The sequence below is a fragment of the Glandiceps talaboti genome, chromosome 11, assembly GCF_964340395.1.
Source record: "Glandiceps talaboti chromosome 11, keGlaTala1.1, whole genome shotgun sequence".
Lineage (NCBI taxonomy): Eukaryota > Metazoa > Hemichordata > Enteropneusta > Spengelidae > Glandiceps > Glandiceps talaboti.
This window is the reverse complement of record NC_135559.1, coordinates 11,704,872-11,723,831: the sequence shown is the minus strand read 5'-3', so window position 1 is coordinate 11,723,831 and position 18,960 is coordinate 11,704,872. Positions and strand designations below refer to the sequence as shown.

The window sequence follows — 18,960 nt, the reverse complement described above, 5'->3', positions numbered from 1 at the left end:
AAACACACTTGTATGCGTAACATAAACACACTTGTATACGTAACATAAACACACTCGTATACGTAACATAAACACACTCATATGCGTCACATAAAAACACTTGTATTCGTAACATAAACACATTCATGAACACCCCATAATTGAACTTGTGTATGTAAAATAAATAATCCTTGCTGCCAAGCTGCATAATCACACTCCTGAGCATATGTGACATAAATACTATATATCGTATGTACATTTGTGACATAGAAGCACTCAGTGTATGTAACACAATCAATCCTTGCTGCTAGGCCGAGTAATCACACTCATGTGCATACATCATTACATGTAACATAAATACTACATCGTACATAACATAGATGCACTCAGTGTATGTAACACAAGCAATATTTTACGCTTCGGTTCCTTCACTTCATCTGTATGATGCTATGACACAGCATTAAATTTCACTGCTTCATCAGAAACGCTAAAAACCTCATTTAAAATCTGTCATTGTTTCACCCATAAACCACCAATCAAACCCCGTTATTTGTCCAAAGCATACACAAAATCCATTCAACTCAAGATTGCTATTCTCAAATACACCCCCGAGACTTGCCAACACATCTGCAGCTCACCAATCTATAAATACAACTTTAGTTTTTCTGTCATTTCAGGTTTTGATATCGCTGGTTGATTTACGTCAATATAAAAATGCAGTACCAGCTGCTTCGGGCCGTTGAATACATAATGTGGTGACAACTAACGCTTTACTATCCTACAAAGTCATACATTATTTTAATCGTTTATTTGATAGACTGCACTATGACGCCGTGCTAATTACTAGGACAGAGAATAATAATCATTAGAACATCATAAATATCAAAATATATTTGTCCAGGTTTAACTACCAGTATTGGTTAAGGCCACATGATCCAACACAGGCGACAATTTTTAGCTTACAATATTCTCAACATAATACCTATTTTGTATCACATACGTTTGGATGCGAGCTTTGATTGAGTATACAATCACCCTGTAGTGTTTTTTATATGACACATAAAAATATTATTTCTCTTCAATATGACCCGATGCCGATCATACTTTCTGAGTACGGTCAGACATGAAATAGAATCAGTCATTTAGGGTACATAAATGCAATGTTATAGCTATTATGCCTCCTGATGATGCATAAATATGTTTTAGTATCCAACTGATGGGAGGTTATTCCTATTGATTAATTGATTGATTGATTGATTGATGGAAGGATGGTGATTGATATGATCTCCCCCTCCCTCCCACCCTCCCTCGCCCAGTCTAGTCCCTCCACAGTATCACTACAATTTATACCTCCATGTTGGCATCCAAACCACACCCCCCCCCCCCAAAAAAAAAAAAAAAAAAAAAAAAAATTATAAATAATGTACATATCACATAAATAAATGTATCAAAAGGAAAAAGGAAATCGGAAATTGGAGTCAAAAAAATGGCTTTGCTAGTCGCATCTGGCTCACCAAGAAACAATTATGACATGAAAATAAAATGCTCAGATCTGAAATATATGTCTTCAATTGTGATACACTGAGATGGATTTCACTATTTTATGATGAGCATAAAGAAACTAGAGTGATAGAAATACCAATTGTGGGAAATGGCAAATATAAAATAAAGATGTTCATATTACTTTGGTTCAAGGTCATGCCTGACTACAGCTTTTATTGATTTTTTTATGTTATCACTTACAGATAGTATTGTAACATCAACATGTCAAAGTACTTTTTGTGTCATTTCACAAAAGATATAGCTTTGACTTCAAATTTTGCCAATATTCCATATTATCGCTAGAATTGTTTGTTATTATATTTTCGTAAATAATAATAATAAGAGGAACAAAACTATTCTGGTGATAACATAGAATACTGGCAATGTAAATATTTGAAGTCAAAATTGAAGATTTTTTGTGAACTATGCTTCTTTTCAAATATTACTTTGGATATGACAAGTCTACAGTATTTGAATTCACTCACATGATTCTGTGAATACACTATCAATCAATCAATCAATCAATCAATCAATCAATCAATCAAATGAATGAATGAACAACGTTCAAGCATAGACAGTGGAGGGGACCTCCACTGTCTATGGTTCAAGTGGTATACTGTTCTATACAAGCGGCGCTGCTCGCAAGAATGCCTGCTCACTGTAAAACGTTTTATGACAATAGGGACATGAAGGAGACGTTTGTAATTTGAGCGAAGTGAACGAGCTGTGGGTTGACTGTTTATCAGGTCCTCGATATAATCAGGAGTACCGGTGTTTGATGCTAAGGGTGGCAAGTAGGTAAAAATCTATCTGGGTTCCCAAACAAAATTACCACAGACTCTACGGGGAAACACCGCCATTTTTACCATTTTTTCCCTTTCTGTTACCGGGGTTCCACAACTTCAGCAAAAACACAGAGTGCATTATTGCTAATCGGGTCACAAGATACATGAAACACTGGTAAAATTTCCGTAGCTATTCCTATATATATACATATATAATACCTTTGTATATAACAATGTGGAAATGACAATTTTTTTATTTGCATGGTATTGATGTCCATGATTTAGTGAATAATAAGTCAAACAAAACATTGGTAAACTTTCAACAATTTTTCAACAACTTTTTAGAATATCTAAGTTTGTGTTTGGAGCAAAAGTTTACTTCGGAACTAGGGTTTACCAACACAGATGAATATCAAATAAATTGAAGTTTCCTTAGAACTGTTAAGTTTATGGTTGCAAGACTGCAAACCAATCTTTCAAAATACAGGGCAGTATGGATGCCAGAAGAGAAATGGTGTTTGCATGCGATTTTCAGTGAATACGCAAATCACTTGAAAAAATAAGACATTTGGCGAAATCACAGCTAAGTAGTGATATGAACACCCTTCAACCAATGTTGTCTCTGTGATTTGATGTAACATGATCACATCAAATACAGTAGCCGTATATAATACTACAAGCTGGGTAATTTCATCCAACATGCGATTTCAGTATCACTTGTGACATTTAGAAGGCCGACAAAAAAAATTGTTCTCATTTTAGGAGTACATTTTATATATATCCGGGTAACATAATCCCAGAATATAAGAAACACACACCTTACAGTGATATGAATCACACATGAATTCAAACTATCCCGATTAAAGACCTACAACGTTGACATCAGTGCAGACAGAAACGAGTACCCAGCTACGTTGATTCACGACACGAAACAATTAACACAAGAATTATCACCTGCATTATTGACTTGTAATATTCTTAATTAATAAATGAGGACGCCTCAAATAAGAACTCAGAAATAATGCGACTAAAAATAGTCCTGTTTGCCAGGACTACGGGTAGCGATGGCAACCGAGTACCACCAGTCATTAATATTGATTTATGACTCAGCGTACTTAAGGAGAATTACTGCCTAAATATTTGAGTACTATAATTATCTTAATTAAGTAATGGGGACATATGAAATAAGGAGCTCAGAATCTGTGTCACTAAATACCACATGACTGCACTGTATTGATGACAAACATCAGAGAACTGAACTTGATTCACTGCAATAAACATTTCTCATGATAATATCACTTGAATCATAACTCATAATTAGTCCTGCTATCTGAGAACGTAGAATATTCTCGGATTAAATTGATGATAGCTTTTAAAGGATTAATTCTTTGATCCAGAAGCATTTCGTCTCTGATCTCGGTGGATTACAGAATACGTGGGTACAGACATGAAGTATGTGATTTCTAACGGCAAATAGTAAGTGTAAACGGTGGTAAATTAGCTATCGTAGTAAATTACCACTATCCAAAACACATCAGTACAGCCTGGCCTATGTCACTGCCAATCTACTTCACACTGTATTTAAAACGCCACAAACCGCCTGCCATCTATGAATGCTAATTACAACAAACCAAGCCATGACTAACAGTCAAAAAAAACCCCAGTAAATGGGCACAACTTCCTGGATTAAGTGTCAGGGTAAACAGTGCTTACCTCATGACTTGGAGAATGCTCATGGTGTTCATGGTGCTCAAGGTGATAAAGATGTGTTGGAGACGCTCGACCTGCCAGTGCTGAGCTCAAAACGCTCATCACAGACATGGCTGAATCGATTTTTTTTTTCTCTCTCTCTCCTACCTAACACGTGAATATACACACAACATTCACACTATGGTTATAGAAGTCCCTTTACAGTTGGTTCAGCCATTCAGTGTACATGCTCTTAAAAAAATCACTGGTGAGTGCACGGAATACTGATGATGCTGGAAATCCCATGAATAAATACATGGAAGATGATGAGTTCCTCCCACTTTACACGGAAGCAAACCGATGATCACAATCATTACTTAGCTCGTTCACCTGCTTTTTTATGTCACATTTTATGCAATCGGGTACCGGACTGTAATACCACTCCAAATAATACTCTCTTCATAATATTTATCACGTTAATTTTTACTGAAATAGATACGTCTGGGTCACTCCACTCCACTCAATAAAGACCAGCTGGTTATGAGTTGTAACAAACGGTGGTTGTGACAGCAAACGTCACATTGATTCTACTTGGACCTACTTTCATTATGCATGGATACGGGGTCAGGGGTCGAAGTTCAACTACATGATGTAAATACAATGGAATGGCATAGTAACAACATTGCCTTGATTAAGACATAGCTCAAATTGTTCTTTTCAGCATTTTACCTAATTGCAATGCATTCACGCATAAAGCTATTAAATCTGATAGCAACAAAAAACACGCCCATAAAATGGCCCACTTTAATAATGAATCATGTTAACCTTTGTTTTAATTTCTTGATTGTTGCATTCCTCCAAGCAAAATATCAATCCTTCCCCTCACCCATGTATTCCTTGCTCTATTATTCTATGACACCACAGACAGGCTAGGAATCATAATTTTACATAATCTACATTCCATATGTTACATATCGTGCTTGTAATCTGTTTTCATAACTATATTATCCCAGAATATCTTCATCGTATTTTATATTTTCAATATCATTTTATTTGCTTTGCCAGGAATATTTCGTTTATATTCTTTCTTTCTTTTTCATGGAAGGCATTTTCAGTGGTTTTTTTCAAGGGTAGTAAGCAAGTACAAATGTAAGTAAAATTTCCAAAGGCATTTTATCATGTTCTCTACCAGTGTTTTTATAAGATTAGAAAATCTGAGTTTCTTATTTCTGTAAATTAGTATTCTCCACCAGTAATTTAGTAAAGGATAAAATTAGGTAAACCGATCTGAGTATGCAAGGTATTTCATAGGCTTCACCACCAAAACTCCAGAATCTAACCAAATATTTTCAGATTTCCTCCACAGTTCACAGGAGTTACCAAACACTGATTTGAATCAATTTACAAATAAGCAACATATCTTCAGTATGACTATCAGTGCCTCTAAGCTAATCTGACGTACCACTGATACATACAATTTCTAATGACGCATCAAATTTGGTGTTTCCCTATCTCTTACTATGTCATATGTGGTGACCAGTGTGCCCTCTAAGCCAATTTGACGCACACTGATGAACACAATTTCTAATGACGGACCAAAATTTGGTGTTCCCCTATCTCTTACTATATGGTGACCAGTGTGCCCTCTAAGCCAATTTGCATACCACTGATACATACAATTTCTGATGACATATCAAAATTTGGTGTTCCCTATCTGTTAGTATGTGGTGACTAGTGTACCCTCAATTAGACACACACAATTTCTAAATTCTAGTGACACATCAAAATTTGGTTCTTCCCTATCTAGTATCTCTTACAAATGTGATGACCCAGTTTTTTGCTCATTTTGACTCGCCTCTACAAAATTTGTCTATCATATATAAAGAGGGCATACTGATGACTTTATGGTTTTAGTATCTCATCAGCATATAGACCACAGGCATCTTTTCAGCAATGTACGATACAACACATGCCAACAGTAGCAAAATATGTTGGCAGCTTGAATGTGATATATGTCCTATTATAATCCTTCATTCATATCAAATACACAGACATTTCAACTGTTTTAGTGATCACACCTCAACCCCATTCTGGCAATCCAGAGTTGATATTTTTTCCGCATGATTTACAATGATGCTAAGTCCAAGGTAACAACTAACATACCCTGTCACTGACAGCACATCACACACTCATGTTACATTGTTTAAAACATGATGTCAAAGGTCACAGCCTATGACTCATACTCAATGCTAATTTACATATATCAAGTACAAGTTGACACTTCTGACATATGCCCTCTATTAAAAGTCAATTTGATGCACCACTGACATAAATTAAAAAATTCTATCACTTTGACCATGAACAAAATATTCTCTTTTCATTAAAATAGGACAAACCATTTGTTGACTATTTATTGCCTCCAGTAATACGGCTATATGAATAATCATTATTTCTTTCCTCCAGTAATATACACGAACTGAAAATGATTTATGTGATGCCCCAAACATGATCATCATTCAAAGTTTGGATTGGTGTTTTAGAAGACACGGTGATCTATATTTAGACACCATGTGGTGAGAAGTGGGAATAAAGAATGAGGTAAAGAGCTGTGTACTTGATACAATTTCTATAACTTTACAGCACCTATCATTCCATTACAATGAAAAAATTATTGAATGCTCATGTAAAACGACTGTACTCCCATTCATAGTGTACATGTATGCACATAGCAAGACAGACACATAGTCCACAGACACAATGTGACATGTACACAGACACCTACACACACACACACACACACACACACACACATACACACATACACACATATGCATACACACACGTATGTGTGAACATGCATGCATACGTACACACATACATACATACATACATACATACATGTACATACACACACATACATACATACATACGTATACATACATACATACATACATACATACATACATACATACATACATACATACATACATACATATGCACATGACACACATACATACATACATACATACATACATACATACATACATACACATACACACATACATACATACATACATACATACATACACATACAGACAGACAGACAGACAGACAGACACAGACACACCTACATAACAGAATCTGAGCCTCAAACAAAGTACAAAATACATTCAATACAAACCTCCGATATTTCATAAAATCCTGTTTCGTACCCAAATCCATTCTTGCGTAAGAGAAAGAGTTAAAGGAAGTGTAGATAATGAATACAAAGAGAGATAAAGGAGTGGAAGATAGTTGTGATATGAGGCATGACGTATGTCTTAAGGCGTCACTATACCTACAACGTAAGTCTTACATGTACTCCTTATCATCAAAGTTGAACATTTTGGAGTACAACATCCATAAATTTGTTCTCATAAAAGATGTGATGAACACTTCGAGGGGGTTAAACACAAAAATTTGTCAAATGTGACGAACATTTCGGATTTCAACAAATAAAGTTGTCCTTGATGTTACAAGTATGGACATTTCAGAATTTGTCAAAGATGTTACACAACCATATCAAAAGGATTTATTTGTCAGCATAGACAAATAGACAGTGGTCAGAGAAAACATACAATCTATCTGTCATCAAGTTTGTCTACTTTGTCTATCTACATGTAGCTGTGTGTCTGTGTGTGTGTGTGTGTGTGTGTGTGTGTGTGTGTATGTGTGTGTGCTTGCTTGCTTATGTATGTATGTATGTAAGTAGTAATAGTATGTACACGTATGTCAGTGTGCTTGGTTCTGTTGTTTGTTTTTGTTTATTTGTTTGTTTGAATGTGTGCTTGAGGATTTTTTTGTGCCATGCCAGTGTTTGTCTGTTGTTTAAAATTGTTTATGTGCATGTGTACGCATGTATGCGCATATGTGTGTATATATACATTTGTATGTATGTGTGTATGTGTGTGTGTATGTGTATGTGTGCGTGTGTGTGTACATGTACGTGTGTGTATTAAACTCAGAAATGCTCACATTTTATGACAAATCTGTGTGCATCCAAACTTTCAGTGTTCTGTAGCCTTCTATATTTTGTCGTTGCTACTGACCACTTCATACATTGCTACCAACACTTAACCATGACCAAGTTGAATTAATAGCTAATATACTAATGTATGACTCATACAGTTCAAACTAACCACGAAATATAACCCCCCTTTTTTCATATATTGTCCCTTCTAATCACAATTAGCTAATTATTCTTAACATCTCCACACAAGTGTATTTTCAAATTCATGAAATATTCATCATTAACTAAGAAACACTATTTTATACAATTCAGTCTATCTGGTACACGGAAATCAAATATTTGTTTTCAGATATTTCTCCATAGCTACGGAGTAATTCTGACCAAATTTACATTAACTAATTCTTAGCATCGCCACACAAATTAATTTATACGTTCACAAAATCTCATAATCTCATAATTTATTGCTTTTTTATGAGAAATATTTCGTTATCAACAATACAGTTCAACAATATTTATCCTTACAATTTCTATACTAATAATACATGTATACACTCCTGGCCTACGTACTTGAACATCACATCTATGACGCAAATGTTAAAATAATTCATAAGTTTAAGAAATCCCAGAATATGTTGTAGAGAAATACTTGATTATCCATAGTACAGTCACGCCACACATAGTATTTGTCCGAACAGTTTCAATATTCATCCTTTGCATCTCCAGACAAGTCAATGATTTATAAATTTACTGAATTCAATGATGTATTCGTTAACTACGAAATAACAGTGCAGTCCACATAATATTTATTCTTACAGTTTTAATGCCACTTGGTCATTGCATTAGTCTGAAGGGTCCTAGTCTAGCTCCTATACGGTGTTGTTACGATTTACACCTCCACTCACTTTGACCAGACGTGGTTTAGTAATAGAAACCATGGTGGCATCCAGACTAGAAAGGTCCAGCCCTTGCACATTACATATTAAGCGGAAGGAATGCCTGTATCTTTCAGGCTATCTTTATACCTCCAATCCATACAAGTTAGTTTGTAAATTTAATAATTTCAATTTATCATTTTTATCAGGAATACTTCATTTTCCTCAGTACCGTTCAAATAACATTTATTCTAATAGTTTCTAAGTTTATAGTTCTGACCTGGCTACAAGTCCTTTGGTCCTCTGCATATAAGTAATAATTTGTAAATTTAATAATGTACCATATATATAGGAGTCCACAGTAGCTAATTGACAACAGAGACAGTCTAAGGATGATCTACAGTATATGTTTCTATTACTGCAATACTAGCATTTAATCAAAGTCTGGTCTCCAAGGACAGACAAAATCCATCTATATAGCTACCTGCCACACTACTTTGCAGTCATCCATCACTATGACAACGAGGGCTTTTTAACACCATTGTCGTAATTACACAAGTTATTTTAGTTACTCTGCATATTTTCGTATCTATGCTGACTACGTAATTTTAAAGATTTTAAATTGCAAAAAGGAAAATTGCAGTCATGTTGTACTTGTTTTGCTAACAAAGCGAATACAGCAATTACTTTATGGTTTTACAGAATGTCAATTCTTACTGATTGCTTACATTATTACATGTGCCATGCAACCATACAATTACATCATGCCTTTACTAACCAAGTATATTTCATATCACAATATATACACTGTACAAAAAAACATCCGTGCATGTGAGCAAGTATGCACACACATGCATTCTAACACTAATGAATAAACAGAGACATAGGTATGCACACATGTATGATAATGTCTAGATCTACCTGTGGTATTAAATCACTTCTTCACTAGAGTGAGATCTTCAGATTTGATGCCACGGATAGCACAAGACTGACGTACATGTATACATACGCCTAGGCATGCATACTTTTCGTACCAACGCATGCACGCACGCACGCATGCATACCCCTCACACACACACACACACACACACACACACACACACACACACACACACACACACACACACACACACAGACACACACAGACACACACACATACACACAGTATTTCAAATATACATTTGTACATTGTAAATGTACATGTGCAGTCAGTCAGACAGACAGACAGACAGACAGACAGACAGACAGACAGACACAAACAAACAAACAAACAAACACAAATCCAGATAACAGATACACACACATATACAGACAGACAGACCAGACAGAGACAGACAGACAGACAGACAGACAGACAGATACACACACACACACACACACACACACTTCAACTGAAGCAGCTCAAAACAGATAAGCCGCAAAGCATAATTTTACTCCAAAGTTAATTAACAGGAAATGACTGATTTACTGCACTCAATAAGAACAAACTCACAACAAGCGACGCATACCTTGATATTACAGTTTTTAGTATGCGTGACAAGGAAAACAATAATTGATTTAACGTATAATTCCTCACATTACACTCTACCTTAATTTTGTTTTAAAGACTGTTCATGAATTTGAATGGTTTATCAAAATCTTTATCGTGTTTAATATAATAAACATATGACCCAGTTTACAGAAATACATACCACTGGCATATGATAGGATTCCTCTCTCTATACATAAATATTATATTTGAAATGATGGGGAAAAATAATCTAGCGAAATTTTCATAAATTCAAGTGATAGATTGTTAGACTCAGAGTTAAATAAATACGATGAAAACCTTTTTAGAAACCTTTTCAAAATTAAGACAAAATGCTAGTTTTTATGGTAAATAATTTAGGAAGCTGGTTATATTTTTGTGAAAATATTATATGAATTATGTAAACATGATGCCGAATATGGCAGATTTTATATATGAATTTAAGAATTATATTATAATCTGCGATGTATACATGTTTCATACTGGTAGATTTCACACACAAATTATCTGCAACATAAACATAATTTGTACGAGTGGTAGATTTCACATACAAATATTCTGCAATGTAAACATGTTTCAAACTGGTAGATTTTACATGCGAATTGCCCACAATATTAACATGTTTCGACCTGGTAGATTTTACATACGAATTACCCACAATATTAACATGTTTCAAACGGGCAGATTTTACATGAATTGCCCACAATATTAACATGTTTCAAACTGGCAGATTTTACATACGAATTACCCACAATATTAACATGTTTCAAACTGGCAGATTTTACATACGAATTACCCACAATATTAACATGTTTCAAACGGGCAGATTTTACATACGAATTACCCACAATATTAACATGTTCCGACCTGGTAGATTTTACATACGAATTACCCACAATATTAACATGTTTCAAATGGGCAGATTTTACATACGAATTACCCACAATATTAACATGTTTCAACCTGGTAGATTTCACATACGAATTTATCCACAACAAACATGTTTCAAACGCATAGATTTTTATCTTTGAAACACCCTTACCGAAATCACTAAAAAAATCTCACTATAGTTTAAGACATGCTTTTAAATCGGCAATAAAAAATCATAGACAATAAATTGAGATCGCTACGTGAGACACAACGCATTGATAAGTCAACAGTTATATATTGCAATTCTACCTCATCAACTAGACAGCGTCCATTACAAGAAAAAACTACAGGTTAAAACTAATCAGTATAGGTTATATGGTACAGCTACTGGGTTCTATTTTAATAAAGTTGGCAATAATAAATACAGCAAATAAATTTAATTCCACTATAAATGGACTGCTGGGTCATAAAAAATGCTTTCTGTACTTAGTTTGTTGGGAACTTCATGTATTTTTCATTATATTTGTCCCACTCTAAGTGATATAAGCTAATGATACAACTTATTACTGTCACATTGTGTATGCTTGACACACCTTTCCGGCTTTTATTTATCAAATAAAATTTGTTTTTTTTCAAATTATGCATGGAATGGGTACTTCCATCTCACAGTCCTCTCGACATTGTAAACGGTTGTTAAGGAAGGACTGGAGGTGTAAGAGATAGGGAACACCAAATTTTGGTGCATCACTTGTGTGCGACAGTGGCGTGTCAAATTGACTTAGAGGGCACACTGGTTTACCACAATTTCCTTGATTTCTACAACATTACGCTCACATCATAGAAACATCAATAGAAAATATTCGCTCTATGATCTTTCAATTTCCTCTCTAGTCCTGCAACGATGGACAAAAACATTCACAGAAGTAAGAATATTACTGTAATTTACCCAAGATACACTAGCATAACAACAGGATCACAAGATAAAAATGTGGACAGTATATTTTACTAATTTCCTCTCGTACTGTAACAAACACTATACTCATACCTCAGAACACGTTCCTGTAATTTCCCATCATTCAATACCACAATAGCATCATCATAAGAAGTAGAAAGTAGCCTTCATGTCATTTCCTCAATTATCATATACCCAGTACAGTATTGATTCCAATGCAATTCAATGGAGAGAACGTGCATCAAACCTGGGCAATAATTTTCTATATCACACCCGGGCACACGTTGCCCAAATATGGCAAATGGCGCACTCAGCACTATCTGTTTCGGCGCTCAGTGAAGGCTTCGTTAATTTCTTTTACTATTTTCACAATTTTTCGAATAAAGTAGCATTTCACTGTCAATTCAGTTATATGGTTCAAATGACGTTTCCGGAACCATCACCATAAAATATAGAAAATAACTATCCAGTAATTTCCTCTCGTATGTAAATGATCACAGTTGGATGAAAAAGAATCAACATTAAACATTCCGACCTTTCTTTAAATTCAGTATCTTTCTCTATAATTAAAGTGAATATATCTGTCTTTACAATGTTTTTGCATTAAAAAATACTAAGTGCATGAAACCAGTACTTAAACTGTATTCCTATTATGCTAATGACTATGCCTGCCCTAATAGTTTTTTTTTTTTTTTTTTTTTTTTTGTGGGTTTTTTTGTTTGTTTGTTTGTTTGTTTGTTTGTTGTTGTTGTTGTTTTTTTTTGGGGGGGGGGGTTGCATTGTGTTACAATAACATGGAGGAGGAGGGGTGTGGGTGTTGTGAACTTTCTGTTGTTGTTTTCACACAAACTGTGTGTTTACGTATTCATGTCATTGAATCGCTTATATATATATATATATATATATATCGTGCCTAAATTATAAATACCAGGTTTGAGTGCTCTCAATAGGAAGTAATCACAGTATAATTTACTCCTTGCACATTTATGTAAATATATGCAAATTAATATGCTAATTTTATGCAAATTAACAATCTCCTTAATTTTTTCATCTGTGGAGAATTTATACTGTAATGGCTTAGCACACTTCAGTAAATAGAACACTCCAGGTATCGTTAATATGCAGAAGAAAGATCATCTTTAAAATATGTAACAACTCAACTGATGTATACTATTAAATCCATTTAATTACAATATCTCCTGAGATTGGTAGTTGACATAGCCCAAGAATACTATACTTTACATATATATTCTAACGCAACTGTATATCATACTCAATTCCATTAAAATGTAACTGGCAGTGAAAGTATACAAAAGTGAACGGAAGCATGAATTTTTTAAAACTGTTCATGAAATATTGAATACTGAGACATAATTCTCGCAGTCAGCTATGGGGGCAGTCATTCATTGTAATTCACTCCTGTGGTGAACGAGTAGACAGGTCAGGTTGTAACATATACTACGACAAGTGACTACTTAATTGGAATACATATAATTTCCATCAATGCATCACGTAAATATATATTTTAGTTGTACAAAGGACTATTTCCTACAAGTTTAGAAGACGTACGTAAATGTGTATTTTGTCTGCATAACAGAAAATCGCTGGGAGGAATTCCCAGCACAAATTTTTTTTTTTTAAATGAAAAAAATTTTTTTAGCTATACAAAATGTTATACAAAACCTTTTTCCTAACAGTTTTACAATGTGTGTGATATTAATTATTATCAATATGTCAACTCGGAGAGACTAGCCACAGGTAGATTTATGACTGGATGATATAATCATTGTTCTATCAAGAATCATTTCACATCACAGGAAATAAAAACACAGCTGCTTTCAGCAAATTGCAATTTCCAATATTTCATCTTGACAAATTTGTTGAAAACTTTGTTGCACGCATTTGGTTATTTCCGCTCACTGATAAATCTATACATGACAGATGACAGTTGAAGATGACTGTATAATTTGGTTGTCATATCGACTGTAAATTGAGGCAAAACATTATTTTAACAACTGTCAATGTTCTAAATCTGGGAACCGCTATTCAGGACATGAAGTTCGTGTATAAAAGTAAGAAACCTGAGACTTCTAAGTTCTATTTTCTATTTAATTATTGTTGTTTGCTATTTTCATTCAAAACCTAGATATTTTCATACTTTCATGTTAAATTTAACTTTCGTACATTCATTTCCAAATATAACCACTTTGGAACTTCGTTCTAAATATAAAATACGGTGTGACACTAATTTTCTAAATATGGTATAAATATTTCATCTGTATGTAGCCCACCCCCTAGCGTTCATGGTTTCTGGTTTCAAACTGACAGTTATCTGCTAAAGATTATGTTTTACTATATAGTTACATAAAGTGGCCATATGGGTGAGGATTGGGTATTTATTTTGGATTTTTAATTTTTAAAACAATTTTATCATGGCTTACTACTTAAGAAATCAGTGTGAAACAACATATGCAAAGTCCTTGTTTGTAACTCAATACATTGCGAAAAACTGAAAAAAATATGTGCAATTAAGTTTTAAGTTTTTTAATGTTTGTTTTTTTTAAATTCAATTTTTGGCCTTAGGATGTGTGGCACTGCAAAATCCCACACTGCTATATCTATGTATGAATAAATAATAAATGCATGAAGCCATACTAAGATATGACAGAATTAATCTCAATCGTTAAGGATACGTCATTTTTACAGGAAGTAGTGCTTTTCCTATATGGGATGGCATGGTTTCTATGACAACAGACTGGAAGAGCACCAAGTATCTTTCAAACATTGTGAAAGGAGACTTATTTCCAAAATCTCAGAAATTAGGAAATATTCTAAATTTCTGAACACATTAATAAACAGCTTGGCATTTTGTTTGTCCTTGCCCCCAAAGGCATTTTCTACATACATTTTTACATCATTATGAGCAAGGTTTAGGTGCAGATTATGAAATATGGATTAATTGTACCTCTAAAATAATTGTTTACAATATTACATGTAATAAGTACTAAAAGTGAATGGCTAAGTACCACATAGTGGCAATGGTCTATTAATCACTTGAGAAATGAAACCCTAACAAACAAATTAAAGGTTAAAGGTCGGGTTGAATTAGCCCTTAGCATAATAGTGGCGCCCTAGAGCAATCTGTCATATTGAAGATAACAACATAGTCTGTCTCTGACTGGCAAGGTTTTCAAGATTATCAAGCAATTTCTCAGAAAAAAAAGAACGTGTGAAAACATTATTTTCTTTTTTTAAGGAAAATAACAGTGAGAAAATTGTGTTATTCATTGTTGTATTCAAATTATTGTTTATGAAAGGTAGATTTCTATAAAAAAAAAAAAAATTGTTAATTTTATTGTTGTATTCATTTTTTTCTTGTACTTGCTTTAAATCTTAGAAAATCTATGCAAATAACATGTTCATTAATTAACGAGGTGGATTTTAAAGTTTTATTTTTCATTATTAATTTTTTCTTTTCCTTCTAACACTATCTTTGATTACAATATTCCAATTTCATGCAAATCTGTCAATACAATATGTAAATATATGCAAATAAATGATAATTTATGCACAGCAATATGCTAATTACAATCACACAACAGAGGAACTGCTATCACTCACTTGTGTAATCTACCACATCAAACCAATATATTTTACAATGCCTCAATTTAGTACACCGAGACCTCAATTGCCAGAGTAGTACATGTATATTACTAATGTCAGAACTCACACAGACAGGAAAGGCTTGGCATATGATTCTTAAATTATGACTTTATAATATGATATACTTTGAAAAGTTGGCATTTGACATTGGGTAGATTGGGTAGATATAACTAAAGGTACCAACTGATGTCAGCTATTTGTCAGCGTTGCAAATACATGCATGGACTCAGAGTGCAACAAGAAAGTGCACTTTAGACAACTAATTTCTTTCGAAATCCGTACAAACACTAAGTAACTAAAAGAGTATGACTTTTATAGAAATCAAGAAAGCACTGGCTATCTACATGTATATACTTTTAATTCTGTACCAGACTTTACTATTGCAACGTCTTTTCCCCTAGGAACACTCATTTTGTGGCAAAGTGCTGGCTGAGATGGGTTTTTTCCATTTTGTGTAAATCTGTCTGAATTCTCAGTCAAAAGTCGATGGACAGCTAGCCAAGTTTCTTTCATATTCTGGTCATGAACGCATCAAATCCTATCAGATCTTCACACTATCCTGAAATTTTATACTAATTTTTGTTGTTGCAAACTTAGATCTGTTAAAAAAAATGACACTCCAGTTTAATAAATAATAACAATGTAGTTTTACCATGGCGATAGATTGAAAACCAAGCATTCGCTCAAGATTTAAACTTACCACTACACTACCTACAGATAATACTGACCACTGATTAACAAATACAATGTCTTATCATAAGTGCTTGACCAGTTTTAGTGAATATATCTTTGGCTATATCATGAGAAAAAAAATGTCCCAGTTGTACATGTATGTAGCTAGTGCAGGTTTAATTAAAAATCAGAATATGCTGCAACTTACACCAGAATTTTGTATAGATCCCAAATTCAAATCTCAAAATTTAGGAAATGTGGCATTTGTCCAAGGTTTAAAAAGAATCAATACAAGAAAGTTTAGTCATTGGTAATATTGGAACAACAGATAAATATCAACCTAGTCACAATGTTGTACTTTGCCAACCAGTATCTGACTTTTCTATCAAAAGTAAAGCCTCCGACTAATTCATGACAATTTTAAATGTACTGAATTTTGTTGTCAACATTTCCATTACTGTTACAGTTCTAGTGTGATAGTTGTTAAGTAGATTGATGGATTCACAAGTGTTTGTTAGATCCCTATCATTGCCAATCAATTTGAACTAAGGGACCATCTCAAAATGTCGCTGTCAATCCATTTGGAGTAAGGGACCATCTCAAAATGTCACTGTTAATCCAGTTACAGTAAGGGACTGTCTCAAAATGTCACTTTCAATCTATTGTAGTAAGGGACTGTGTCTCAAATTTTGCTATGATTCTATTTGTAGTAAGGGACCATCTCAAAATGTCACTATCAATCCATTTGGAGTAAGGGACTGTCTCAAAATGTTGCTATCAATCCATTTGGAGTAAGGGACTGTCTCAAAATGTTGCTATCAATCCACTTATAGTATTAGACCACGGGTTCTTATTATTTACGAGTATTAAACATTTCACCAGTTCAGGTCAGCAGGCTTTATCAATCTGTCAGTTGGCTGGCTTTACTGCTGGCTTAATACTTGATTCCAATCAATGTCATGATTATTTTGTGTGACATGGTCTGTGATGGCTACTCGTAAGTAAGAAGAACCCTTGGTCATGGTACAAGACTTAATTATTACTCCTGATACTAAAACTTCACTTGAACACGATTCATTAGACAAGAGTTTTATACTTGGGCTTATAATAATTGTAAGACCAAGTGGCTTGTTGAATAGCTTCTTGAGAGAGTAAGACCGTCTCTGAGCATAGACAATACCAAACACTTTCAGCTGTAACATGTTGCCTCGTAATCACATTGCAAAGTAAAACATACTTGTTGACGACAGACTTAATGATGCTCTGTGAACCAAACAAAATTTTTTTCAGAGTATTCAGGAACTTACATGAGTTTTGGTGAGACCATCAAGTTTCCATTTTTGATCAATTTAAAAAGTGGAATGGTTGCCCAATTCACACATTTGGATCCCAGGGTTCCACACTACAAGAACCTTGCAAGTAAATAGGATAACTTAAATCCACTTCATATGATGAATACTTCTCTCCCCAAGTGAACTTTAGTGTCATGCAAACAAGCCAATCGACAGGGGTTGACAGAAATTGGGCGAGGTAAAAACTGACATAGTGTCGGTGATTACGACATGTGGCAATATCTTTGTCAGCAAATCACACTAACACATCGTTTGCTCCGATTCATGAATTCATTTCAACTACTCATACCTCACAGTGAACTGTCACTTGATCGGACCAATCAATTTGTTTTGACAAAAAGTGCCTCATCTAGACATGCAAATTGGACAGCCACACTGCTCAAGAACGACGGCTCCAAAAAGTGCTCAAGACTGAGCTTTGGTTGAAGAATTCATTTCAACTGCTCATACTGAGCTTTGGTTTAAGAATTCATTTCAACTGCTCATGAATTGCACGAACTGTCACACGATCTGCAGTTTTTTTGACAAAAAAGTGCCTAAACCAAACATGCCCATTTGATAACAACCCAACGTAATGTTAAGAATGAGGGACTAAGTTATATATTCTGTTTCAAAATCATTTGGGAAAATTACGTTTAGTGACAGTCTAGTGCAGCTATGATTTGCATGGCGCAACAAGAAAGCGATATGAATTTGACATTTCATAAATAAACCAGGACAGGTAGAGTATTTAAAAGAAATCCATCATGGCCATCTCATTTTGACACTGGTGATTACCGTCTCTACAGCTTGACTCTTTAACGGACATAAATTCATCAAACACAAAACCCAACGGATGACATCAATTTATCTTAAGAACATTGCCGCTGGCAGATACTTGATAGATCTGTGTATCGTTTACGAAAATAATAAATTATGTACAAATTACTGTGATATTTCTACAAATGCATTTCATAATTTACAATTTACCTCTCAAGTCGTGTATTCCATGGCGTTCTTAAACTAGCTAAACATGGTATGTTTTCAGAAATACGCAACGAGAAAGTA

The 18,960-nt window shown here is 34.3% G+C and overlaps 1 protein-coding gene across 6 annotated transcripts in view; it reads right to left on the bottom strand.

The window, feature by feature from the left end:
* Window positions 1–18,960, bottom strand: part of LOC144442254 (disks large homolog 1-like) — a 190,330-nt gene that overhangs the window by 58,978 nt on the left and 112,392 nt on the right. Inside the window, exon 2 of one of the 6 annotated variants that reach the window (XM_078131544.1) lies at window positions 7,177–7,218. The exons of the other annotated variants lie outside the window; for them this stretch is intronic. Coding sequence (XP_077987670.1) covers window positions 7,177–7,218 — 42 coding nt within the window. The remainder of the gene's footprint in view (window positions 1–7,176; window positions 7,219–18,960) is intronic. 6 annotated transcript variants of the gene reach the window in all.